At 43.7% G+C, this 27,905-nt stretch overlaps 1 protein-coding gene across 3 annotated transcripts in view; it reads right to left on the bottom strand.

The window, feature by feature from the left end:
* The window catches only part of LOC115115368 (insulin-like growth factor 2 mRNA-binding protein 3), a 38,228-nt gene extending 11,019 nt beyond the window's left edge, over nt 1–27,209 (bottom strand). Inside the window, exons 1-8 of one of the 3 annotated variants that reach the window (XM_065020280.1) lie at nt 26,449–27,209; nt 25,454–25,514; nt 16,443–16,491; nt 11,356–11,407; nt 11,140–11,203; nt 4,993–5,274; nt 4,321–4,455; nt 4,024–4,146 (exon numbers count right to left, since the gene is read on the bottom strand). In XM_065020280.1, coding sequence (XP_064876352.1) covers nt 4,024–4,146; nt 4,321–4,455; nt 4,993–5,274; nt 11,140–11,203; nt 11,356–11,407; nt 16,443–16,491; nt 25,454–25,514; nt 26,449–26,623 — 941 coding nt within the window. In that variant the 5' untranslated portion in view covers nt 26,624–27,209. The remainder of the gene's footprint in view (nt 1–4,023; nt 4,147–4,320; nt 4,456–4,992; nt 5,275–11,139; nt 11,204–11,355; nt 11,408–16,442; nt 16,492–25,453; nt 25,515–26,448) is intronic. The other 2 variants (XM_029643860.2, XM_029643861.2) reach the window with 2 other exon arrangements.
* Nucleotides 27,210–27,905: the final 696 nt, after the last annotated feature.

Here is a 27,905-nt window from a genome sequence, read left to right as displayed (position 1 = left end):
CATGCCCTGTTGTAAATCAAGGACAGAACACCCCTCTCCAGCAGAGGGGGGACTGGTGGGGGTTAACACCTCATGCCCTGTTGTAAATCAAGGACAGAACACCCCTCTCCAGCAGAGGGGGGGGGGACTGGTGGGGGTTAACATCTCATGCCCTGTTGTAAATCAAGGACAGAACACCCCTCTCCAAATTCACCCAAGGAATGTGCTTTAAGACTTTGATGAAAGCAACAATATTTCTAATCTAGAACGTGGGGAACGGGCAGAGGTGACCTGAAAGAAGACTAATGTCGTCTTGGTTGTTATTTTGTGCATGCTATATGAAAAATGTGTTTTTGTTGGGGGATGTGATTTTAGAAACTATAAGAGGAAATTGTTTTTAAAACTGTATAAAATGGGTTAAGAATTAACAGACCAGACAACAACTGGTAGACCTCCCAGACAACAACTGGTAGACCTCCCAGACAACAACTGGTAGACCTCCCAGACAACAACTGGTAGACCTCCCAGACAACAACTGGTAGACCTCCCAGACAACAACTGGTAGACCTCCCAGACAACAACTGGTAGACCTCCCAGACAACAACTGGTAGACCTCCCAGACAACAACTGGTAGACCTCCCAGACAACAACTGGTAGACCTCCCAGACAACAACTGGTAGACCTCCCAGACAACTGGAATGCTGATTATCTGTCCTAAGTATTTAGAAAAGCGAATTGAAGTGGGACCATTCTACTACCCTGCTCAAATCACCGTATTACACTACTCATCACCCCACTGGGAACCATCTACACAGCTAGCTAGCCCATCTTCAAAGAGGAAGTTTCAAGAGCGAATGGAAAGAAAATCAATTCTGTAGTTCTGTTCAGGACTACACGACAAGTCACGGGATAACGGACAACTACAAAGGAAGACAACAGTATGAGACTTGTTGGAACCATTTTGGACCGAGCCTTACAAGCATGCCGTGAAAAGGCCCAACCACCTTCAAGGAGGCCAGTTCCGAGAGGTACGACCTTTCACGTAAATACATTCACAATTTCTTAGTCCAAGCGGGTAAAAACAGTTTAATTTGGGAGATGGTAACTAAAGAACCGCTGTCGTGGTGCCCTAAATCCTAATGAGTGAAATGTTCCATGAGAAAGCAAAAAGAAAAAAAAAGAATTGGGTAACAATTAAACATGCTGGATTAAATAAATCAGATTAATGTTACAAGTCAAGTCACATCTAGGGTTGCAAAGGGTTGGAAACGTTCTGGTAAATTTCCAGAATTTTCCACAACATTTCTCATGGGAAGTTAAGCCCGAGAATTTTGCTTAAATTCAAAATAGTTTGCTTTTAACAGTTTACCATTTTTTGGGGGTGGGGGGGCACAAGGCAATGTTAGGACTTGTGGCATATTTTGGTTAAGCTATCCCCAATTCAATGGAATTGCAACCCTCTGCATGCACAGTGCATTCCTCCATCACATGTACAGCTGATTCTCAAGATCTTGCACACTAATGAGATGCTATTGAGCACACACTACTACACTGAGACAAGGACTACATGTTTTCTGGTAAATTTTGATTACAATACTGGGTGGGGTGAATATATTTTTTATGACTAATTATTTTTTGTTAACTAGTAAATAGTAGCCAACAGCAAAGTGTGTTTAAATCATTTCTAAACTTACTCATTTCAGCTAGTTAGTTTTAGCTTGCTTGAGCCTGCTAACTGAGGAGTGTTAATTCACCTGTTTCCATACAGGTTTAATTTTAAAACATTTATCTTACAAAGGAGTTGTTTAATCTAACTGCTTAACTATTTATCTGAACATGGATTTGGTTTGTTTTTTACTATTTTTTCCTAATCGTCAAAGGAAAATGCCACAGGCACTATGATGTGTGGAGACATTTCAGTGCAGCTAATGTAGAAGGAAAAGCTTTGTACATTTGCAAATACTATGCCAAATAATATGTGAAGAATGCAACAAAGATGCAGAATCTTTTTGCCAAGTGCATAAAGTTCCCTCAAAGATTTCTGAATGTACTTCGGCCAGCATACACCCCTTCAACCAGACATGCTGATCTACTCATTTGCTGAATGCAAAGTTCAACAGAGTTCAAGTGAAGGTCAAGCAAATCATAGAGAAAGCAGAATGTATTGCAACCATCCCTGATGGGTGGTCGAATGTTCGTGGATAAGGAATAATTAACTACATCAATTGCCACCCCTCAACCAGTATTCTACCAGAGCAGACAAGGGACAGACACACCGGTCTCTACATTACAGATGGGCTGAAGGCAGTCAATGACCTTGGACCACAGGAGGTATTTGCACTGGTGACAGACAATGCTGTGAACATGAAGGCTGCTTGGTCTTAAGTGGAGGAGTTCTACCCTCACAACACACACATTGGCGGAGCTGCTCATGCATGGAATCTGCTCCTCAAGGACATCATGGCACTGAAAACAATGGATACACTCTACAAGAGCCAAGGCACTGTTTAGTTATGTTAAGGACCATCAAGTTACAACAGCAATCTACCTCACCAAGCAAAGTGAGAAAAATAAGAGCACCACATTGAAGCTGCCCAGCAACACCCGCTGGGGTGGTGTTGTCATGTTTGACAGTCTCCTGGAGGGGAACGAGTCTCTCCAAGAAAATGGCTATATCAGTCTGCTGAGATGGACAGCCCCCATCAAGAGGATCCTCCTGGATAATGAATTTCGCAAGAGAGTGGTAAACAGCCTGAAACCTATAGCAGTAGCCATTGCATGGATTGATGGAGACAATGCCATCCTGTCTGATGTTCAGACTCTGCTTGTAGAAGTGAGAGAAGATATCCGTACTGCCCTGCCCGCTTCACTGTTGCTCCAAGCAGAAGAAACTGCAGTTCTGAAATGCATTAAAAAGATTGAAGAATCATGCCTGAAGCCCATACACACCGCAGCGTACATGTTGGACACCAAGTATGCTGGCAAGAGCATCCTGTCTGGTGCAGAGATCAACAAGGCCTATGGTGTCGTCACTACCGTGTCTCACCACCTTGGCCTGGATGAAGGCAAGGTTCTTGGCAGTCTGGAAAAGTACACTTCCAAGCAAGTGCTTTGGGATGGAGATGTAATATGGCAGTTGTGCCAACATATCTCATCAGCCACCTGGTGGAAGGGACTGTTGATACGAGGCTCTTTCCCCTGTTGCGTCCATCATCCTCCAAATCCCACCAACATCATCCGCCTCAGAGCGCAACTGGTCCTTGTTTGGGACCACACACACCAAAGAACGCAACAGGCTGACCAATACAAAGGTTGAAAAATTGGTGGCAAGCCGGACAAATTTGAGGCTTTTTGAGCCTGACAACGAGCCATCCTCAACAAGGATGGAAAGTGACAGTGAAGATGAGGCCTCAGAGTCTGATGTCCAAGATGTGGACATTGAGGAGGTCCAGGGAGAAGACATGGAAGCCTGCGAGGAAGACAACCAAGGCTTTAGATCTGTAAAACTATAGTCTAGAAACTGTTTTAAACCTTTTTGGGAGATGTGATGGATCATTCAATATTCCCTTTTGTTGTTCAGTGAAATCATCCCATGTGAAGTGTCAACTCATTTAATTAAAAGTTAAAATCATAACTAAAATATTTCTCTTTCTATTAGAATGGTTTAATCATTTGCAATGATGTCTACTTATGATAAGGTAAAAGGTTTATGTTTGTCTCCATACGATATGGGAAATATATCCAATGCAAAAAACATCTACATTTAAATGGTATTAATTCACACATACTCACGTTAATTCCCACATAATCCCATTAAATCCCACGGAAAGTTTCCTCTGAATATTGCCCAAAATGTGCAACCCTTGTCATGACACACTCATCTTGTCTGCAGTAGTCATTCTGATGGTATGTGCAAAGAACCTATAGATTAAGAACTCCAGAAACAGTCTGCTTCGCAATGCATTCCCAGAAATCTTGGTTTGAAAACTGTGGCTTGTGTATTTGAGTTTATGGGTGATTGTATGGAGATGTTGGTCTTCTTACGGGGAGATGGTGATCTTGGTCTCTGTGTCCACTTCAATCTTTTTTAGGTTCCGTCCTTCCTTCCCGATTAGTCGGCCCACAAAGTTGTTGTGAGCCAGAATCTTCAATGGAATCTCCTCAGTACTGTGGATAAAGGAGACACCGAGACAAGACGGCTCAAGTTATAGAATAATAATTAAGAATAGAAGTTTGGTATCCTAACATGACTGACTAGGCATGGGCAGTTGAACTCAACATGGTTTTGGAGGCCTGCTGGTTATGTGCGTGTGTATGTATGCGTTCTCCAGCTGAACTCACAACTTGGTGTCGAGGGCCTCCTTCTGCATGATCTCCATGATGGTCCTGCAGGCATTGGAGCAGCCCTCTGGGGTGGAGTGGACCGTGATGGGCTTCTCTGCTGCTCCCGCATTCTCCTTTCTGTGGATGTCGATCCTATAGAGGGACGAGAGAGAGCCTGATTTAGAAGGGAAGAGTCGTTTTTGTTACCCTCTAAACAGTCTGTATTCTAGCGATTACACTACCGGCTGGTCCCGTACTACTCCCAACCGGAGACAGTCGTTCAATACCTGTGTCCACCCTCCGTACTGGCTCAATCTCACAGAATCACTAAAGATGGTTGAAAAAGTCAACGTCCATCATTTAACTTGAGATGCCTTGAGAGGTTCACATCAATAGGTAGTTGGAGCCAAAATTACAATTTTCTCAGTGAGTAATTTATTCTGTGGGAGTGAGCTTTGTATTGCCAAGCCTCATAAAATGATATTTATGGATATAAATCAAAGCCATGTTCAGTAGCCAAAAATAGCAGATAGAAATGTCATTAAGAGCCCATATGATTCCTTATTCTACATGTAAGAGAGGGGTGTTTTGTGCATGTACAACATTGCGTCCTGCTGAATGCACCCCATTAGAATGTTGTGTACATGAATGTGTACATGAATGTGTACATGATCAGGGAAGCAGTCCTACTTTGAGTGTGTCTGTTTTGTGACATTGCGAATCGTGGCTCCTTCCTTGCCGATGATGGCTCCTACGAACTGTGTGGGGACGAGTATGCGCAAAGGGACGTCCGACTGCAGTTTGGGGCGCGCCCCCAGGCCTGGGGAACCCGATCGCAGAGGGCCACGGGGGACAAAGCCCCTCTTACCCCCTCCCAGGGTCGGGGCGGCAGCAGCCGCCGTCTCGTCAGGGATGTACGACACCTTCAGGGCAAAGTTCTCCATCAGGAAGCCATTCAGCTTTTCCATCGCCCTGGCAACCACAAAGAAAAAGCCGTCAGTCACTAGGCAGGTTTCCATTGATGCAGGTTTATTTGAGAAAAACAGTGTCAAAAAAAATAAAACGTGTCATGGAAACTTCAGATATAGAATGCATTTCTAATAGAGAATTTTTACCCGTTCGATGGGGTTTAATTCTTATTTTGTTGAATGTTCATTGTGACAAATGATGGAAACTGTGCTGTTCAAATAAAATTGCCCTATCATTTTGAAGGTAGGGGGAGGGACATGTTATGGCCCCAGTTGCATCTGCAAACAAATCATTTCTCTGTACGGAATCCATATCCTATATGTTAGCTGTAGGCTAAATAACCAGACGGGAAGTTAACAATGGCTTATTAGGCATAAATACATTTTGTTTTTTTACCCCCCCTTAACGCCATATCCAATTAGGATCTTGTCTCGTCGCTGCAACTCCTTCGATACATGACCCACCAAACCGCACAGCTTAACACCCGCCCACTTAACCCAGAAGCCAGCCGTACCAATGTGTCAGAGGAAACACCATTCAACTGACGAAAGTCAGCCTGCAGGCGCCCGGCCAGCCACACAAATGTTATTTGTCACATGCGCCACATATACAGTGGGGTAAAAAAAAGTATTTAGTCAGCCACCAATTGTGCAAGTTCTCCCACTTAAAAAGATTAGGCCTGTAATTTATCATATGTACACTTCAACTATGACAGACAAAATAAGAGAAAAAAAATCCAGAAAATCACATTGTAGGATTTTTAATGAATTTATTTGCAAATTATGGTGGAAAATAAGTATTTGGTCAATAACAAAAAGTTTCTCAATACTTTGTTATATACCCTTTGTTGGCAAACGTTTTCTGTAAGTCTTCACAAGGTTGTCACACACTGTTGCTGGTATTTTGGCCCATTCCTCCATGCAGATCTCCTCTAGAGCAGTGCTGTTTTGGGCACGTTGCTTGGCAACACGACTTTCAACTCCCTCCAAAGATTTTCTATGGGGTTGAGATCTGGAGACTGGCTAGGCCACTCCAGGACCTTGAAATGCTTCTTACGAAGCCACTCCTTCGTTGCCCGGGCGGTGTGTTTGGGATCATTGTCATGCTGAAAGACCCAGCCACGTTTCATCTTCAATGCCCTTGCTGATGGGAGGTTTTTACTCAAAATCTCACGATGCATGGCCCCATTCATTCTTTCCTTTACACGGATCAGTCGTCCTGGTCCCTTTGCAGAAAAACAGCCCCAAAGCATGATGTTTCCACCCCCATGCTTCACAGTAGGTATGGTGTTCTTTGGATGCAACTCAGCATTCTTTGTCCTCCAAACACGATGAGTTGAGTTTACCAAAAAGTTATATTTTGGTTTCATCTGACCATATGACGTTCTCCCAATCTTCTTCTGGATCATCCAAATGTTCTCTAGCAAACTTCAGACGGGCCTGGACATGTACTGGCTTAAGCAGGGGGACACGTCTGGCACTGCAGGATTTGAGTCCCTGGCGGCGTAGTGTGTTACTGATGGTAGGCTTTGTTACTTTTGGTCCCAGCTCTCTGCAGGTCATTCACTAGGTCCCCCTGTGTGGTTCTCGCATTTTTGCTCACCGTTCTTGTGATCATTTTGACCCCACGGGGTGAGATCTTGCGTGGAGCCCCAGATCGAGGGAGATTATCAGTGGTCTTGTAGGTCTTCCATTTCCTAATAATTGATCCCACAGTTGATTTCTTCAAACCAAGCTGCTTATCTATTGCAGATTCAGTCTTCCCAGCCTGGTGCAGGTCTACAATTTTGATTCTGGTGTCCTTTGTCAGCTCTTTGGTCTTGGCCATAGTGGAGTTTGGAGTGTGACTGTTTGAGGTTGTGGACAGGTGTCTTTTATACTGATAAGTTCAAACAGGTGGCATTAATACAGGTAACGAGTGGAGGACAGAGGAGCCTCTTAAATAAGAAGTTACAGGTCTGTGAGAGCCAGAAATGTTGCTTGTTTGTAGGTGACCAAATACTTATTTTCCACCATAATTTTCAAATAAATTCATTAAAAGTCCTACAATGTGATTTTCTTTCTCCATTTTGTCTGTCATAGTTGAAGTTTACCTATGAGGAAAATTACAGGCCTCTCATCTTTTTAAGTGGGAGAACTTGCACAATTGGTGGCAGACTAAATACTTTTTTGCCCCACTGTACATGCACCGAATACAATCTTACCGTGAAATGCTTACTTACAACCAACAAAGCAGTTCTAGAAATAGAGTTAAGAAAATATTTACTAAATAAAAGTACATTTTTTTCATAAATTACAAATAAAATAAAAATAACAAGGCTATGTACAGTGCATTCGGAAAGTATTCAGACCTTGACTTTATTCACATTTTGCTACAGCCTTATTCTAAAATTGTTTCTCAATCTACATACAATACTCCATAATGACAGTGAAAATGAGTTTAGAAATGTTGGCAAATTTTGTTTAAAAAAAACAGAAATAACTTTACATAAGTATTCAGACCCTCTGCTATGAGAATTGAAATTGAGCTCAGGTGCATCCTGTTTCCATTGATCATCCTTGAGATGTTTCTACAACGATTAGAGTCCATTTGTGGTATATTCAATTGATTGGACATGATTTGGAAAGGCACACGCCTGTCTATATAAGCTCCCACAGTTGACAGTGCATGTCAGAGTGAAAACCAAGCCATGAGGTCGATGTAATTGTCCGTGGATCTCCGAGACAAGATTGTGTCAAGGCACAGATCTGGGGAAGGGTATCAAAAGAAATGACTGCAATATTGAAGGATCCCAAGAACACAGTGGCCTCCATTCTTTTTCATTTAACTAGGCAAGTCAGTTAAAGAACAAATTCTTATTTACAATTTAAAATGTACCTTTATTTAACTAGGGAAGTCAGTTAAGTTAATTCTTATTTTCAAGGACGGCCTAGGAATAGTGGGTTAACTGCCTTGTTCAGGGGCAGAACGACAGAATTCGAACTGGAATCGAACTAGGTCTATAGTGACGCCACTCGGGAGCCTTAAATGGAAGAAGTTTGAAACCACCAAGACCTCTTCTTAGAGCTGGCCAGCAGGCTAAACTAAGCAATCAGGGGAGAAGGGCCTTGGTCAGGGTGGTGACCAAGAACCTGATGGTTACTCTGACAGAGCTCCAGAGTTCCTCTGTGGAGATGGGAGAACCTTCCAGAAGAAAAACCATCTCTGCAGCACTCCACCAATCAGGCCTTTATGGTAGAGTGGCCAGATGGAAGCCAGTCCTAAGTAAAAAGGCACATGACAGCCTGCTTGGAGTTTGCCAAAAGGCACCTAAAGACTGACCATGAGAAACAAGTTTCTCTGGTCTGATGAAACCAATATTAAACTGTTTGACCTGAAGGCCAAGCATCACATCTGGAGGAAACCTGGCACCATCCCTACGTTGAAGCATGGTGGCAGCATCATGATGTCGGGATGTTTTTCAGCATCAGGGACTGGGAGACTAGTAAGGATCGAGGGAAAGTACAGAGAGGTCCTTGATGAAAACCTTCTCCAGAGCACGCAGTACATCAGACTTGGGTGAAGGTTCACCTTCCAACAGGACAATGACTATAAGCACATACCCAAGACAACACATGAGTGGCTTCGGGACAGGTCTATGAATGTCCTTGAGTGGCCCAGCCAGAGCTTGTACTTGAACGCGAAAGAACAGTTCTGTAGATACCTGAAAACAGCTGTACAGCGATTCTCCCCATCCAACCTGACAGAGCTTGAGAGGATCTATAGAGAAGAATGGGAGAAACTTGCCCAAACACAGGTATGCCAAGCTTGTAGCATCATACTCGAGGCTGTAATCCCTGCCAAACAAATTCAACAAATTACTGAGTAAAGGGTATGAATACTGAAGTAAATGTAATATTTCAGTTTATTTTTATACATTTGCTAACATTTCTAAAAACCTGTTTCTGCTTAGTCATTATGGGGTATTGTGTGTAGATTGATGAGGGGGGGGACAATTGAATCCATTTTCCGCAAAATGTGAATAAAGTCAAGGGGTGTCTGAAAATTTTGAACGCACTGTACAGGGGGTACCGGTACTGAGTCAATGTGGTTAGTCGAAGTAATTTGTACATGTAAGTAGGGGTAAAGTGACTACGCATAGATAAACAGCAATTAGCAGCAGTGTAAAAACAAAGGGGGGGGGGGGGGTTCAATGTAAATAGCCCGGTGGCCATTTTCATAACTGTTCAGCAATCTTATGGCTTGGGTGTAGAAGCTGTTAAGGGAGCGTTTTGGTCCTAGACTTGGCGCTCAGGTAACGCATGCCATGCGGTAGCAGAGAGAACAGTCTATAACTTGGGTGACTTGAGTCTTTGACCATGTTTTGGGCCTTCCTCTGACACCAACTTGTATATAGGTACTCTGTGGAGACTCAAGTCACCCTAGTCATAGACTGTTCTCTCTGCTACCGCATGGCATGCGTTATCTGAGCGCCAAGTCTAGGACCAAAACACTCCTTAACAGCTTCTATACCCAAGCCATAAGATTGCTGAACAATTATTCAAATGGCCCCCGGACTATTTACATTGAACCCCCCGCTTTGTATATAGTTACTGTATGGCAAGAAACTTGGCCCCAGTGATGTACTGTGCTGTACGCACTACCCTCTAGCATCTTCTCAGATGCAAAGCAGTTGCCATACCAGGCAGTGATGCAACTGGTCAGGATGCTCTCGATGGTGCAGCTGTAGAACCTTTAAAGTATCTGGGGACCCATGCAAAATCTTTTCAGTCTCCTGAGCGGGAAAAGGTGTTTTTACACCTGCATTGTTTGCTGTTTGGGGTTTTAGGCTGGGTTTCTGTACAGCACTTTGAGATATCAGCTGATGTACGAAGGGCTATATAAATAAATTTGATTTGATTTGTGTTGTCGTGCCCTCTTCACAACTGTCTTGGGACCATGTTAGCTTGTGGGTGAACATCAAACACTCGACCCGCTCCATTATAGCCCTGTTGATGAGAATGGGGGCGTATTCGGGCCCCCCCTTTCCTGTAGTCCACGAGCATCTCCTTTGTCTTGCTCAAGTTGAGAGAGAGGTGTCTGACCTCCCTATAGGCGGTCTCATCGTTGATCAGGCCTACCACCATTGTGTCGTCAGCAAACTTTATTTGTTAAGAGTTGTGCTTGGCCATGCAGTCGTGGGTGAACAGGAAGTACAGGAAGGGACTAAGCACGTTCCCCTGAGGGGCTCCCGTGCTGAGGAACGGAGTGTTAGATGTGTTGTTGCCTACCCTTACCACCTGGAGGAGGCCCGTCAGGAAGTCCAGTATCCAGTTTCCAAGTTAACATAAACATAGCTACTGTCACAGCACTAATAATATAAAGCTGTCAGTCACAAGAGGAGGAACTTGCTTGACCCCTCTGGATAGGCTACTGATGCAAGGTCAGATGTATTCCAAGGTCAACTGACAATTTTATTTTCTCACTACTGAAACAAGATCTGGATGATAAAAGCATTAGAATAATCATGTGCATTAGTGCAGGGGTGGAACAAACCCCTGTTGCTCTTCAAGGCCAGGACTGACTGTTCTGTGAACTGCACTAAATGTTCCCATTCATTTTCATACACCGTCCACGCCCACTTTATCAGGAATGGTCAGGGCGCCACACACACCAGAGGGCAGCAGTGAGCTAGCTTCTCTCAGCCAGCATATTACTCCTATAGCAGCCACTTAGAATGGACTGCTTTGGAGGGTGACGAGGAATGCGCTGCACTAACAAATCAAAGGGGATCAATTCAAATGCAGTGCTGGGAAAAGTGCAAACTACCTAAATAAGTCTCTGCATTCTACAAGAGCAGTCTTAAACTAAGGAAAGGTGTGTGCTTACTGTCTGGCCTGGTCCTTGGCACCGTATCGAACGTTGACCACTGCAGTGTCTGTGTCTGTATTTACTGTGGAGGGAGGGAGAACAGACTTAACACCCACAGGGCAATACAAGTTTATACACTAAACATGCACTTCAACTGAACAGTCACAGACTTTAACAAAAACCTACTAGAAACAGCAGATACAGAAAGGCTATGGTGTGTGTGTGTGTGTATACCTTGCTCGCAGTTCTCCACTGTGCCGTACTGAGCCAACATGCCATCCAGAACCTGAGTCAAAACCACAGGGGAGAGAATGTGACTAGAACCAGACCAGAGTTCCAGTTAGATACCAATGTCTTTTTCACACTGTCATGGGGACTCAAACTGGCTTTCTAGTGAGTACAGTTTAGTAAGTAAGCCTAGTGTGAGAGAACGGCCCATCCATCTCCTGTTTCTGTAGCGTGAGGCTGCTTGATGCATCACTGGACAGGGCAGGACCCTGGACAGGACGTTAGTCTATCGCAGGGGTGCACAGTTCAGTGCAAAACAGGAAACAGCAGAGCAATTTTAGTTAAATTCTGTAAGATTATACAGGTTAACGCCAACGTTCATAAACACCCAGCAGGTGATCAGGAACACATGCCCTGGGGATAAGTTTCCCTTAGGTACACATTTACCTCCCCCAATTCTAAATTTAACTATTAGTGGGGGAAATGCAAAACTGACCGAAGGGTTGAGGGGCAACATACTACAGCCACATCCCAATGACAAGCCCATGGGCCAATCACGATAATAAACATTTACAGTTAAGCCACACATTCATCAATATTTTGTATTTTCTATGGATCCCCAGTACGCTTCCTGGGGTCCAGCAAAATTAAAGGCTGTTTATAGACTTTTAAAAACAATACATTCACAGACTGTGCCCTCGGACCCCCTACTCCACCACAACTACATATGTACAGTCCAAAATCCATGTGGATAACAGCAGAGCCCTATACTACGAATCTGGTTTGAGGAATTAGCGAGGTAATTGAGTTTAACTCGGGATAAATCGGTACCACCAATGTGGCTCACCTTTTAGCCAGGTACATTTCTATGGCACCGAATCCTCCAGAACTAACCTGCTCCGTGGTAGGCCAACTCAGGTTTAGACTCCAGTTATCCCTGAATGAAGTGTTTGAGAAGTGAGTTGAAGACCAATCAAATTCCTTCATTCTCCGGACCAAATGAGGAAGATGACTGATTAAATATTTTAGTCATTAAAATGAGCTAAAATAGGAATGTTCAAATACATACACATTTGAAACTAAAACGTACAGTAAAACTTTTGCAAAAAAGGGACTTGTGCATTGATAACAGCTCAACACCAAAACATGTCATTTGTTCTGACAAGCACACCAAAGACAGACATGCATAAGGAACACTGCCCTTCTAATAACCCATTTCACATATCCTGCTGAATCTGCAGGTAAACTTTTCATTTAGATTTGGGAAGTTGTGGCACAGACCAAGGGTTGATGTTTCAACATAATCTCTTTGAGGAGTTTGACGGTCGACTAGCCATGTGCGACGTGAACACGCAGTTACAAGCCCAGATGGAGCAGTTACAAGCCCAGATGGAGCAGTTACAAGCCCAGATGGAGCAGTTACAAGCCCAGATGGAGCAGTTACAAGCCCAGATGGAGCAGTTACAAGCCCAGATGGAGCAGGCACCAGGAAGAGACGGGTGCACAACCAATATCTACCATCGTAACATGGATGAAGCTTGAGCTGGAATGTGATGCTGAAGCGAGCTCATTTCAAATAAGCCCGAGTACATCTAGCTAGATGTCTTTTCTTATTTAACTAGGCAAGTTAGTTAAGAGCAAACTCTTCTTTACAATGACAGCCTCCTGCAGGAAGGGGGATGAGATTAAAAATACAAATATGAGCGAGCGCGCGCACACACACACACACCCCCCCCCCCCCCCCCAGGGATACCCAAGACAACATAGCATGGTATCAACACACCATAGCATCACAGAACATGGTACAAACATTGGGCACAAACAGCAGCACAAAGGCAAGAAGGTTGTCATCAGCCCTGTGATCCAACTGGCCCTTCAACACCACCTATCAACCAGGCTGTACGAGTCAAACAGGAGAGAGATCTTTCTAAATTCGTGATCTTTAATTTCCCCACATTATCAAGCTGAACTGATCTTTATCCACTTGTGAGTCCATAGAGAAAGACACCAAAAATCTGTCGGAGCCAAACCAATCTGGAAAACTTCAACTAGCTAAATCTAATGTTCCTCTTCAAGTGTAGTCATGGATGAGAAGGTGGGAGAGAGCGAGGGACAGGAGTCCAAACACAGCCTACAGGGAGAGGACCTCCAATCATGCCCAGGCTTACTGAAAGCCACACCCGAGCACTCACAACCCCCCTTTCTGACCAATCAGAGTCGCTCCCAGCCCCCTTTCTCCCAAACCACCAATCCCCTTCCCTCCCGCCCCTGTACTATCTCAAAGACGTCCCATTGGCTGTTCCAGCACTGATCCTACATTCCCTGTGGTGAAGAGCACCTGCATATTCACTGGCTTCCACGTCTGCCAGTCTCCAGGGCTCAGCCAATGAGAATCCAGGCCATTCAGGAAAGGGTGGAGTGCATTCCTGCAGGAAGCGGTGGTTGGGTTGGGGGAAGCGGTGGTTGGGTTGGGGGAGGGGTGGGACAGGAGTAATGCTACACATTCTGTGAGTGTCTGTCCATAGCACATGGAGGCAACACAGAGCAGGCCCACCCGCCAACCACGAGCTATCCTAGCGAACAAGCCAGCTCTTTGCCTGCATGGCTGTGTACTGAGGCACCATGTTATCTCCCTGATAAGATACAAGGTCTCCTTTACGTCAAAGACGGTTCTGTGTTCAGTCCCTCCCTCCCCCATTCCACCCCCCCTCCCCCATTCCAACCCCCCTCCCCCATTCTGGTCAAATAACCATCAGCTAACTAACATGCTATAGACTACCACCCATTTACACAGCACAAGACAAGCCAACCAGTGCAAAATGCTTTTTGTCAATTTAGAACAGTTACGTCAAAGGTGGAGAGGCTGAAATCAGTCACTTTGGCCCATGCACTACGAGTTTAGAATGGAAGAGAACATTGTCCATTAACTCGTTTCTATTTAGTCAAAATGAGACCTGAAACACCCTTTTCTAAAGTAGATGTTTCCTGTGATACAGACCCAGTCCATTCTCTTTAGACAGCGAGCAGAAATGATCCAGGATTATCTTAGACAAGTGGAACTAAATGAGCAACCTGTGGGCAATACCGAAGATGACTTAGGGTTGAGCGTTAATGTTCATACCGTTTCTGTACCATATTGGGATAAACAGTATTACCAGAAGTGCACACCAGGGGCACTATAAAAAAAAAACTAAATAAACGTTTTTTTGTGCACAAACAATTTAGACACCAGGAAGCTTGATCCAGGAGGGGTTTGAATGTCTCCGCTGTAAACAAGAAGCTTGAGATTGACATCTAGGCACTTCGATAGCAAGTTAGCAAACCAAATGCATAGCTGGAGTCTAGCGCTGGATATAATTTGACACGTTCAATTTCTTATAGTTCTGCTTAACTTCTAGTTCTAAGCAGTGGCATAGCACCCAACCCTGCTGCAGGGGTACACAATCATACAGTCAGTAACTGGTAATACCCTGCTGCACTGGTACACAATCATACCGTCAGTAACTGGTAATACCCTGCTGCACTGGTACACAATCATACCGTCAGTAACTGGTAATACCCTGCTGCAGGGGTACACAATCATACCGTCAGTAACTGGTAATACCCTGCTGCAGGGGTACACAATCATACCGTCAGTAACTGGTAATACCCTGCTGCAGGGGTACACAATCATACCGTCAGTAACTGGTAATACCCTGCTGCAGGGGTACACAATCATACTGTCAGTAACTGGTAATACCCTGCTGCAGGGGTACACAATCATACTGTCAGTAACTGGTAATACCCTGCTGCAGGGGTACAAATTCATACCGTCAGTAACTGGTAATACCCTGCTGCAGGGGTACAAAATCATACCGTCAGTAACTGGTAATACCCTGCTGCAGGGGTACAAAATCATACCGTCAGTAACTGGTAATACCCTGCTGCAGGGGTACAAAATCATACCGTCAGTAACTGGTAATACCCTGCTGCAGGGGTACAAAATCATAACGTCAGTAACTGGTAATACCCTGGTATAAGGTACATCTCCCAGGCCTACTGAGAATGAGTCTGATTCTTGAGACAAACGACCACTGGTATAAGGTACATCTCCCAGGCCTACTGAGAATGAGTCTGATTCTTGAGACAAACGACCACTGGTATAAGGTACATCTCCCAGGCCTACTGAGAATGAGTCTGAATCTTGAGACAAACGACCACTGGTATAAATTCCTTTCTGAAGGCAGTACTGCAGGACAATATCCAATTGATAAATTGAGAATGAATGGCAGTAGGTGGTGTGTAGAAATAACAAGAGATCTGACCATGTCTGCATGAGCAAGGTTTGATCTCTCACAGGCCGGGGATGCGCACACACACACACGTCATGCGTGTCACACTCTTGTTGCACAACGCACCTTACTGTACCCCTGCAGTTCATTAGTAGGTCACTCGCCTAAAAGGTAATCCTCCACTGTTACACAGACTATCACAGCTCCATTGATCACACACACACACACACACGGCATGAGCACAACAACCAACAAGTCTGCAGCAATGAAATAGATGAGGTAATGTAGGCACATTTGAAATATGATACTGTCATTACCACCAACAATAGCTTGAAAAAGACTGTCCTATGCTTGCTTTATGCTGGTACTCACCTCCATATCAAGTTTTTCTGGATGAAATATTCTTACAAAATCAACTGCTAAATTACTACCTGTACTAAAAAAGTAAATGAAGTACCAAAACACAACAGATTCCTTTCATAGTGACCCTATGGGACCTGGTCTAAAGTAGCACACTACATACGGAATAGGGTGCCCTTTGGTGCGTGAGCCTAAATATAAAAGTACCATAATGAGACAGCCAGAAGAAAATGGCGACCTGCAAGACTAGCCTCTGTTCTAAAGAACTAATGAGTGGATCCAAAACCAAAATGGAACGCAAAGATGGCAAAGAACCTCGTCAGTGGACTCATTAACACCCAATAAAAAGGCTTACATTCACATCCTGTTTCAAAATATTTTTTAAACGTTAGTTCCCATTGAACGGGACCGAGTATAGCTCGTTAGATCCAAAGCTTTACCAATGGACCAATTAACACTTACCTCCCACTGCAGATGAGGCGGGATGTTCCTGATCTGCAGCTTACAGCTCCTAAAAGGAAAGAGAGGGGTAGAGAAGGGAAGAGGGAATAAATGAGTGGATGCAAAAGTCAGCATTAGGGGTTCGTTGGGCTAAAGGACAAATTGACCGGTTCAAAAAAATAAAGTAATAAAACAGAACGTTAGTAGGTGCCTCCTTGCAGCATTCTGTGCTCTGTAAGAGGGGAGAGGTGCACAAGCTGTGGACATGACTAATGTTTTAATACCCCCCTCAAGCCCAGCGGGTGTGCACCAGAGGAGGGAGGAATGGATGGAGAGCGGGAGGGAGGGAAGGAGAGAGAGGCTGTTACATTGTTGGACTGGTAGCTTGATCGTGTGGAGAAACTGTTCAAACCAGCTGATAATGAGAAGCATCGGGTGGGAGAAAGGGAGGGAGGAGAGGTAGGGAGGGAGGAGAGCATGGCAAGGAGATGGAGGGAGGAGAGGTAGGGGGGAGGAGAGCATAGCAAGGAGATGGAGGGAGGACAGGTAAGGAGGGAGGAAGGAAGAGAGACAGGAAGAAAGGAGGGGAGGGGTATGGATGAGAGAGGAGCAAAAAGGAGAAAGGCAGAGGAGGAGTGTGAGCGCAGAAAAGGGAGGGATGCCAAGCCCAGGAAAGAGGGAACCTCCACTAGCTGTGTCAAAGCAGAGAACAGATGGGGATTCAGAACGAAGGAGTGCTCACATCACAGTCAACAGGAGCACAGTGGCGCAGAACAGACTTTCCTACCAATTACTGTTAGTATTCAGAATGTCCTGCATTTCAAACTCCAAACCACATTTTGAAAACGTTTGGTCGATGAAAACTTTGTGAATACCAAGGACACAAATAGTTTAGAGGTCATACAGATGCTTGGTTGGAGTAGTGAATTGTAACGAGTCTGGATTTAAACAGTTCAGGTGGTACAGCATGGCGCTTGCAATGCCAGGGTTGTGGGTTTCGATTCTCATGGGGGACCAGTATTGGAAAGTAGTATGAAAAATGTATGCACTCACTACTAAGTCGCTCTGGATAAGAGCATCTACTAAATTACAAAAAATGTACAATGTAATTTGGTGTAATTGTGACACGTTTCATAAAAAGGTGATCGTTTCGACCACGGAGATAAACGTGGGAATAGTGTCCAGGCTGCTCTAAAGTTCACCACCTGTTCCCACACTAAAGGAACACAATGTACATGCAGCTGGGAGTTCCAGGGCAGACTGTGACCCCTACTCAGTTCTACACAGACTGTACACCCACCCACAACATCTATCCAACACTCCTAACCAAAACCAAACCCCTACAATCTTACTGTAAACTTCTCCCACTGACATCTAGTCAAGACAAACGACACCAAAAACAACAATTTCCACTAGGACCAAAAAAACTAAAATCCATATCATGGCTAAAAGTACAGTTTTGACCAGGAAATGAAGACTTTGGTGTGTTTACCATGAAATGTCAAAAGACCTTTTGACACCTGACAAAAAATACATTGGAGATGTTGTATTTTGTGGGTCAGGACTAAAGCTTTGCAGAGCAGCAATGAGCAGGCCGCAATTCTTCATCTGTATTATTTGTTCCTCAAGTTCAGGATGTCATATCACACTCCTGCTCTTCACGGACTTAAGTTTAAAAGAGTAGAGAAGTCTAATAGACTATACAATCGAAGTATGATTGGTTCAAATTGAAAACATGCTTTCCTACTCAACTGGTCTTAAGCTGTGCAAGTCAATGAGTGAGTCAAATGTTAACGTTTCCACGAACAGGCTGGTTGGTAGCCTTAAAGATGTTTCTCAGCCCGCCACCCACACAGCCCAGCTCACACTTCATTATATGAAGAGAGAAAACAAGCTTTACATTGGAGCATACTAAAACTGTGATGCACAGAAATCCACATCTGCAGTCTAGAAGGTTTGTGGGCGTCCATGCATGCAGGACTAGGCCACAGTGAAAACTTAGTAGGGGAAAGTTCAATGACATTTGCCGTTAGTATTCATTTATTTCCAACCCCCTCACGTACCACAAGAAGATTTACACATTCTTTAACATGCACACTCAATCTGGAGGAACTTTCAGCATTGTCACACCAACAGGGCCTCAAATTAAATTGTATTCATTTATTTGGACCATAAACATAGATATATTCTAAATAGCGAATTGTAGAAAAAAATACCATTAAGTGTCCGAGAGGAATTGCAGCCCTTTCCGGTCTACTGGGCCATTCCTGGCTGATACAGACCCCTTTCTCCGTGTGCACGTTGCTCTGCATTGCAGTGGGAATGCTGTGCAAAATGTGCAAATGCACCAAGCACTTCAAGCCAGATTAACCTATAGCTCCACACACACGGACAAAGTCAGCCGGGGTATTGGGGGGGGGGGTGCATTCCCTAGTCCCAGCCTTTGATTTGGAAAAAGGGGTGGTTTGGGGGGGGGACAGACAGACACAAGGGCCCTCTGCCCTGTAGGGGTGGGGCTCGCGTTTCCATGGACACAAGTCCACTGACAGAAACATGGAGGGGTGTGGGGACCGTGAGGGCTGAGTTGTGATGCAGTGTGTGTGTGTGTGTAAAACCCATAGGAGGAATCCCATGTCGAGCAACATCAGACTTCACCACATCCAGCCCCGTTTCTCACTACCATGATCATCCATGTCACTACCCCTCCCCCACCATCCATCTTATCATACAAACAATACAACAGAAACACCGGCACCCACACTATAAAAACCCATCCATGTCAGGAAACACAAAAACACACCCAGGTCTGTGCTCAACGCCCATCCATCCACACTCATTGACTATTCAGTATGCAGGCGTTCTGAATGACTGATCTCAAAAAACTGCTCACTTTCCGCTGCACTCTCACATGGGCCATTCCGCTGCACTCTCACATGGGCCATTCCGCTGCACTCTCACATGGGCCATTCCGCTGCACTCTCACATGGGCCATTCCGCTGCACTCTCACATGGGCCATTCCGCTGCACTCTCACATGGGCCATTCCGCTGCACTCTCACATGGGCCATTCCGCTGCACTCTCACATGGGCCATTCCGCTGCACTCTCACATGGGCCATTCCGCTGCACTCTCACATGGGCCATTCCACTGCACTCTTACATGGGCCATTCCACTGCACTCTTACATGGGCCATTCCACTTCTCTTACATGGGCCATTCCACTTCTCTTACATGGGCCATTCCACTTCACAACAAGTGTCCATTCTGCAGTAAAAAGAAAAGCAAAAATGTAAAGCAAAAAAAAATGCTAAATTGGTTTGAGCTAGAATTGGAATATTTCTAAATTAAATCTGATAATTTGCACGCATAAATAGCTAAAAATTGTACTTCCCTGCAGCATGGTATGCAATGGTTCTGTAGCATAAAACTCCACACTATCACAGTGTCTCTTGCTCCATGATAAGCATGAGTGAGTTGAGGGACCTTTAGTCCCACTAGCTAGATGGGACAAGTGGCCATAGAGAATTTCAGGCACCCCCGCGCTTCTATCCAAAATCCCTTCTTTGCAGGTTGGGCCCCACAGTGACCTCCTGACCCCAAATTCTTTAATAAGAGCTGGGAGCTACTACTCCTCACAAAGCCGCAGTTACTGGGTTAGAATGACCATGGAAGTGGGCTTTGCTTTTACGACTTACAATTTTTTTGTCTGTTGGTTAAATGAATAGGGCAATGGGTGTATTTTTTTGGCTTAAATGACGATGGTTAGGATTTAATGACCTACGCCCTTCGCCATTTGATGAGAATATTGATAATATTTTATCTACATGTGCAGTTTTAGAACGTGTGAGTAAGTTACTGTGCCAATACAACTTCAGATTTGTTGTCTGGTATAAAAATATTTTTTTAAAGGACCTAGACTAATACTAAACTAGGTTAAAGTTGAACCATCTTCACAAGGCAGACTGGTACGAGTTGTGGAATTTTACATTACTGACATTCAATAACACTGATTCATCAACACTTCCACAGCAGCTTCCTACTCGCCCCTGGACCTGCCTGAATGCCTCACACACGGGACACCTCTCAAATCATGCAATTCTTTATTTTTTTTAACAGATGGAAGTTATATTTTATTTCAGCGTTCTCCTCAAACTAATGAATATAGCTTTAATCAGGTCACAGTGTAACATGTTATAGGGTCTGTGTGTGTCCTACAAACTGACTAATACAGCTAATAGAGCATGAGAGTTAACATGAAATAAACAAATTAGTGAGGAACTATAAGGAGCCAAAATACACCTACAGCCTAAATGTCGGTGGTTGACCGCTGGGCCCAAAACGACCTTAACTTATTGCATTACTACATTTAACTCCTGTAACCCCTCATGATCAAGCTACAGCGATTACAATGTGTAGGCCAAAGACCAACAATGACTATGGAAAATGTCACGTTGGAGTAGGACTAAGGCAAATGGCACCAAAACTTAGCCCACCCACCCCAACAACCTGCATGCACCCCTCCCGCCACATACACACCTCGATGTGCCTATCCCACCCAGGCCCCCAGTGTTTGGTCTGGAGTGTGGAGTCACGAGCTCTGCTGGTCGGCTAATGCGTAGCAACCTAGCGGTGCCAAAAGCCCTTGGACCTCATTTAGAAACCATGTGTATGTACAAAATATGACCCTAAACATGGGTGCTCTAGTTCACACGCTAAAGTTGCTATTTACTTTTTTTTTTTTAATTAACTTGAAGTGAGATTGTGCTCAGCTTCCCACAAACTTTAGACCGTGTGTACACAGTTTCTAGTGGTGGAACTATTGCATTGCAAGCAGCCAAGTATTTTGATAAAATGGCGGATAAAATGGACACGTTTGTTCATAACAGGTAGCCTAGTGGTTAGAGCGTTGGACTAGTAACCGGAAGGTTGTGAGTTCAAACCCCCGAGCTGACAAGGTACAAATCTGTCGTTCTGCCCCTGAACAGGCAGTTAACCCACCGTTCCCAGGCCGTCATTGAAAATAAGAATGTGTTCTTAACTGACTTGCCTGGTTAAATAAAGGTAAAATAAAATAAAAATAACAATATGCAATTGTTAGTCGTTAGTGAGAAGAAAGACTAAATTGATCTATCTTGGCATTCTAAAATATTTAGAGATCGGTATCTATTTTGCTAGGCTATATTAATGATATTATTTCCATGATAATTCAGGGCTCCAGAGTGGCACAGCGGTATAAGACATTGTATCTCAGTGCTAGAGGCGTTACTACGATTCCAAGCTGTTAACACAAGCGGCCGTGATTCGGAGTCCCATAGGGCGGCGCACAATTGGTCCAGGTTAGGGTTCGGCCAGGGTAGGCAGCCATTGTAAATAAGAATTTGTTCTTAACAGACCTGCCTGGTTATATAAGGTTAAATAAACTTTAATTCAATTGCTGATTTTTTTTAACCTTTTCTGTGATGTTTTCATACTCACCAGGTAGCCTATATGCCTACAACAAGTTACAATACCATTCTTCTGATATTTCGTTTAATAGGACACTTGATAGCTTATTTATTTACTACTATTTCAAGTACTTTGCTCTATGCTGTCTGGTCAGGAGCTTAGTTTAGCAGTAGAATGGACGATTACACTGCCCTATCACACAAAAAGGCAGTAACTGCTAATTTGGTCAGAAATGTGTTATTTATTGTTGCAAAAATGACTACATGCTTAATCATGTGGACTAGTATCCTGCCTCTATTGTATTGTGTTTTGGAGAAAATGGGGGTCATGTTAGCAGTTACTGTAAAACCAAGGTAACCAAGCAGTTACTGCCTTTTTGCATGGTAGGGCAGTATAGGCTACTTCCATACGTCTCAACACTGTCACTTCAAATTTCGTGTGTAGACAATATTTTATTTGTAAACATAATATATTTTCATAACCTTTGCAAAATAAATTCCTCACCTTTCTGGCCTTGATAGGTTCATATTCCCGAGGTATCCTACAACAAATTAATTGGGCCCCAGTAGACAAGCTATTTTGAAGTATTTTGCTCTATGAAAAAGGTAGGGAGCGTAGTTTATAACAAATAGTAGAATTTAACAGGTGAACAGCTCATCTTCTGTATTGAAGTGCGTATGGCTACCACTAAATAGACATTGTGGGCAGGGAAGCGTATAGGTTAAATAAAAAGTAAATACAAAACGCCTGTTTACAGGTCCACAGCAATTTGCAATTGTGTTTGTCTTTCAATAACGTTGTCTGTCAGGTAGCCTTGGCCTGCAGCAAATGTCATGGCTATCAAACCACCAAAGACCTTTGATCAAGTTCGCCATTGCCATTTCCTTCAGAAAACTGCCTCGGCCCAATTCCAATACTTCCAAAGTTTGTAGAAAATAGGGTTTATTGTTGTCACCATAAAAAGGTGAATAATGGGCATTTTTCAGGTGGAGTAGTAATGCTTGTTTGTTCGCAGAATTTCAGGACATTCTGATTCATAAATGGGAAACATTCGTATGTATGGCGTGCGCCAAGTTTGTAAATCTTTAGATATTTTTGTCTTTTCAGAAAGGGCGGCCATAAATAGTGTGAAATTTCCGCAACAGTTATGAGGCCCCTTGTTTGCCCTAGAAAGCATATGTAAATTACAATCCCCAGAACGGCTAAACAATTTATAGAGAGACGTTTAGGGCTCTAAACTTTGTTGATAAGGATCAAGTTCCATTCCAGTGGTGAATCCTTTAAAAGTTTGAGATACATCAAGATACTTAATTAAATAGTGATCCATCCTGACTACTACATTTGTAGTCATACATGACCACGTGCTAACAGACCAATCACGGGACGGCAGGTTACAATGAAGCTCATGCCCTCATCAACTCTGGACCTCAAAGCTAGTTCCACTACCCCCCCCCCCCCTCTCTCTAATTGAGCACTGATTTAGATCTGGGACACCAAGTGGGTGCAATTAATTATCAGGTAGAACAGAAAACCAGCAGGCTCTGGACCTCGTAGAGCAAGACTTGAATACCTCTACCTTCGACATTAAGGTTGACTCTCTCAGGCAGGATGAAAATGATTATATTGACCACGATCCTTTGCTAGTAAAGGCCACTTTCACCATAATCCTTAAATATTTTTTGGGTGCCATTCAGCAATATGGCGGGTTTGAAATTCAAATAGTTCCGGCTTCACGTGCCATTGGGAGTTTTCCACAGGAATAAGTGGATGACATCAGCGCTATCACCATCTACTGGTTTTAATGTCTACAGTCCCACCCTGGAACACTGGAGGACACCAGGAGCCTCTGCCTTCTTGCTCGCACTTCCCCTTCCCACAAGTTCAAAGGTTAAGTTGTGGTGATTGGCCGAGCCTCCAGCTGACACTCAGCGGGCTGGAATGCAGAGGGGCCCAAGTGCACACCTCAGTGTGTGTGTGCGTGATGGGCAGGATACTGTTCCCAGTCGCTCCTATAACCTTTCCTGTGGCAAAGGGGGGACTTAATCTTTTTTCTCTCCTTTTTCTGTAGGTGGAGGCCAAAAAGCACCAGGCTTACACTTCACTACATATATTTTATTATTTTATTTAGCTAGGCAAGTCAGTTAAAAGGCCTACCTACTATAAAGGCCTACCACTACAAATCGCCAGTGTCTGTACACGTCAAAGACGAATTATTTAGCAAAAAATATCTAGCATTTTGGGAGGGGAAAGGTCAACAAATTGACCAGAGTGATTTGGCTTTTCTTTTTAAATGGGTTAATGATTCCATCCCAATAATGAACGAGCTAAAAGCAGTAAACGCATTTAGGGGGAAGTTCATTTTGGCCTTAACCTCGACAATTCAATGCATGGACATTTCAAAGCATGCAAATAAATATGTCCACTATAATAATTCTATATTTGAAATATGTTATCACCATTTTGTGCAGAATGTCAATAAAAACAGATTATTCGATTTAGTAGGCCTAAATGGTGGCATCGGCAATTACACAAATCATAATTAGGTTCAACTTGACTTCAATATACATTTTTAAAAGTTGACCAGATGCTTGTTTCTAATTCCTTACAAACATAGCAGTAGCCAAACATAACAGTAGCCTTTATCCACTGCTTTTAGCTCAAATTATTTAAATCATTCAAATGCACATCTAAACACATTAAAGTGCATTTCGGCTCTAAATCCTCTTCCTCCAAATCCTCAAATGATTTCAATAATTACTCATTTCAATGACAGCAATTAAAATCCAAGAAAGGTTTAATAAAGGACTAAATGTTTCATGTGGCGGGTATCCTACATGCCACGCCAAATTGTTACATTTTTTTGTCCCTCTTCCACGTAAATGAGGATCAATATCGCCCCAGACTAAAGGCTATAACTCAGCATAGTTTAATCCTGTTGACTGTAGCCTACACGGAGCTACATGGTCTTTAGCAGACCGGGGGTTTTCCGAGTCCATCTCGTGCACCATCACAATGAGCGAGGAGAGCAGAAGCATGGGGCAGCAAGGGAGAATCACGGTCAGATCCTTCTCAAATGGACGACTTCAGAGGGCCTACGCCTCAACACACACATTCATACATGTACACACACCTAAGCAGGCCCAGAATGCTATTGCTGCTTAAAATAGCCCTACAGTTTGCAAGTGTTAAACACTTGGAGATTTGCACTATATAGGCTAACTACTTCCACAGATGGGAATGGTTTCTAAAATAAAAGGTACTTTTTTTTTTTTTTAACAATTCGCATATTTTAGGTCGCCATAGGCTTAACGGTATGAGATCCTTCATGCCCGTATAATTCGACCTCTACACACACCCTATGAATTTCTGCTTGCCCCAAATGAACAAACATTCCGTCCCTTCCTGCTGACGCCCCAAACACACTGACTACAAGAGACAATCAGACCACTTCAATCAAATAACGTTACAAAAATAACATTTTTCCAGAAGTGTCGATGGAGATATGTACAATTTGGCTGAGGACAGCAGCAGCCCCTTATAGCGTAAATGGATCAGTTGGACAATAAATGAGTTTATAATCAGAATTTACCTTTGACGTTTAGGGACCGAGTGCTCCACTTCTAGGAGTTTTCCATGTAGTTCAACTTTACCTATAGGGAGGAGAATAAATGCAAATTTTAGTTCACAATTAGTTAAGTTCTCTTCAACTGTTCTCATAGACAGCCAAAAGTAGGCCTCAACTGTAGTTTATGACCAAAAAGGCCTGGCACGAAATAACGTTCATTTCAATCGGAAGCACAATTGTGTGACCATTCAAATGACAGAAATTACTTTATTTTCACTAAGTTTCACCAAACGTAACGTGAATGTCTATTCTAAAAGGCTAAATATAGTATCGATGACAAGTATCCGACACCTGAGCTCAATACGAGGATATTTCGTAAAATCGTAATTTTTTATTTCTAGATTGTGGCCTGCTAAATGCCACTGTTTATCCCACATTGCGTACATTTGTTGTCGTTTCTAAATTGTAAATAAAAAGTCGTTTGCATTAGTCTTGCATTTCGTTGGCCTACATTTGACCAATACACAATTAAGCCACCTGGTGTGTCAGCATAGGGCACATGCACTGTGTGCTATAATTTAACAAGTTAGGCCATACTTCCATTAAGACTTTGTTGGTCCACGAAGAGAGTACAAACTCAAAGGCGGCAACAAAAGTAACAATACAGAGTTACATTTAATCGAAGTGATCCATGTTAGACACAAGCCTGCAATGTGCGACCACTGCCTGTGTGCCCCGTTGCTCTGAATGGCGTTACCCTGGACAGGCGTTTCTTCCTTCCTTCACTCAAACAAGTTACTTCAACGTTTTTGTACAATATACAATTCACACTTTGAATTTATTAAAGGCATGGACTATCCTTCTACGGTGTCAGGAGCCAAGCGTGAGGCAAGGAGACAAGCTTGGATAGATACACCCCCACCCTATTGGGCTCCATGCATCCATCTACAGCGGTTAAAGTAAACCCGTAGCCATTTCCGCAATAAAGCACCGTTCGAACGCCTTTTTTATTGTCTCACCTGAAAGAATGTCGATGGCCATCATCGCTATCTTTTCATCGGGGCAATCCACGAACGCATAACCAGTTTTGATGAGAAACGGACCACTGTGCGGTATCTTCCACTGCTCAAAGATAGTTTCCAAGTCCTCGGCACTCGCCTCTTCACTCACGTTTCCAATGTACAGCTTATTCATGGTCTGCGCTGAAATTGACAATCTTTACGCAGAAGGAAATCGTGATTTGCTCTATCGGGTTTGGATTCGCCAAAATCGCCTTACTACTCAACGGAGTGGCAGTGGCGTGCTTCCCCCAGTCGTTGAAGCCACAGATATATTTGACGGGCAACCTCGTCGCGTTTGCGCTTACTCGCCTCTTTATCGCGCAAAAAAAAAATATCTTAATTATTTATTCAGTTTCTCCAAAACGATAGCTGACTGAGTGAAAAAGGACACGACTTTTTTGTCTTCCTCCAAACCCCTTGGCAAAGAGACAGATAAATTCACACACGTTAAGGCTCGTGCCCGCCTCTGAATAAAACCAATATGAAGAAGGGGAAGGAAAAAAACTAGGATATTCCGGCTTTTTTGAATGAGCCACGTGTTCAAACTACAAATCAACCCCGCACGTGAGGAATCCAAGTTGCTCAATTAAGTGTTGGATTGGGAATATGTCACGGGAATCTGGGGTGGGGACCGTAGTCGAGAGAAAATGAGGGGAAGGGTGGATTGGTGTTGGGGGGAAAAACCTGGCGAGCTATGTGAGTTAAGATATTCTGTGAGAACCCAGTGTATCTTTTACTAGAATCACATTTGTGTGCCTTTCTCTGCAAAACCTCGCTTCCCATTGGTCGCTGGTCGAAGTAGTAAAACAGCAGTGCGCGCACGGATATAGCAAGGGGCAACAGTGTTGCGCGCACGCGAGACTGCGGTGGGTGTAGGGTAGGCATACTATAGAGAACATTATGGTGGGAGAGGAAGAAGGGGGAGGTGCCATTCATAAATTATAACATCGAGCGACATAATTTATGCATGTGAAAGACATTTGAATTGAATCAATGACAGTTTAGAATGCGTCCTCCTTAGGCCCATGGCCCGGTCAACATGGGAATGACACGCTTACTACCAACCACATGACGGCATCCATCTTCTCTAACAAGATTCAGGTGGTTCCCTGCTTTAGTCTACAATACAGATTTGTCCATGTCCACACGAAATGGTAGAGAGGGGAATTAGGGTGTCTTGGGGCGAGATTGCTTGTTTGTTTTCGAAAACCCCCATCCTATAGTAGAACCTTCTGCATATGGCGAACCGCTTACTATTTCCGGCATGGGTATATATATATGCTTTGTTCAGAGAGGGAAGGTCTCGTCATCCAGAGAAATGCCCCTAGCGAATTGGCGACAACAAGCAAGCAGGTTTCTTTCAAATACAGTCTGGCTGGGCTTAGTACATTAATTCAGATTATGTATCCAGTGTA

This window comes from Oncorhynchus nerka, linkage group LG7 (genome assembly GCF_034236695.1).
Source record: "Oncorhynchus nerka isolate Pitt River linkage group LG7, Oner_Uvic_2.0, whole genome shotgun sequence".
Classification (NCBI taxonomy): domain Eukaryota; kingdom Metazoa; phylum Chordata; class Actinopteri; order Salmoniformes; family Salmonidae; genus Oncorhynchus; species Oncorhynchus nerka.
This window is presented reverse-complemented; position numbering and strand designations above follow the sequence as displayed.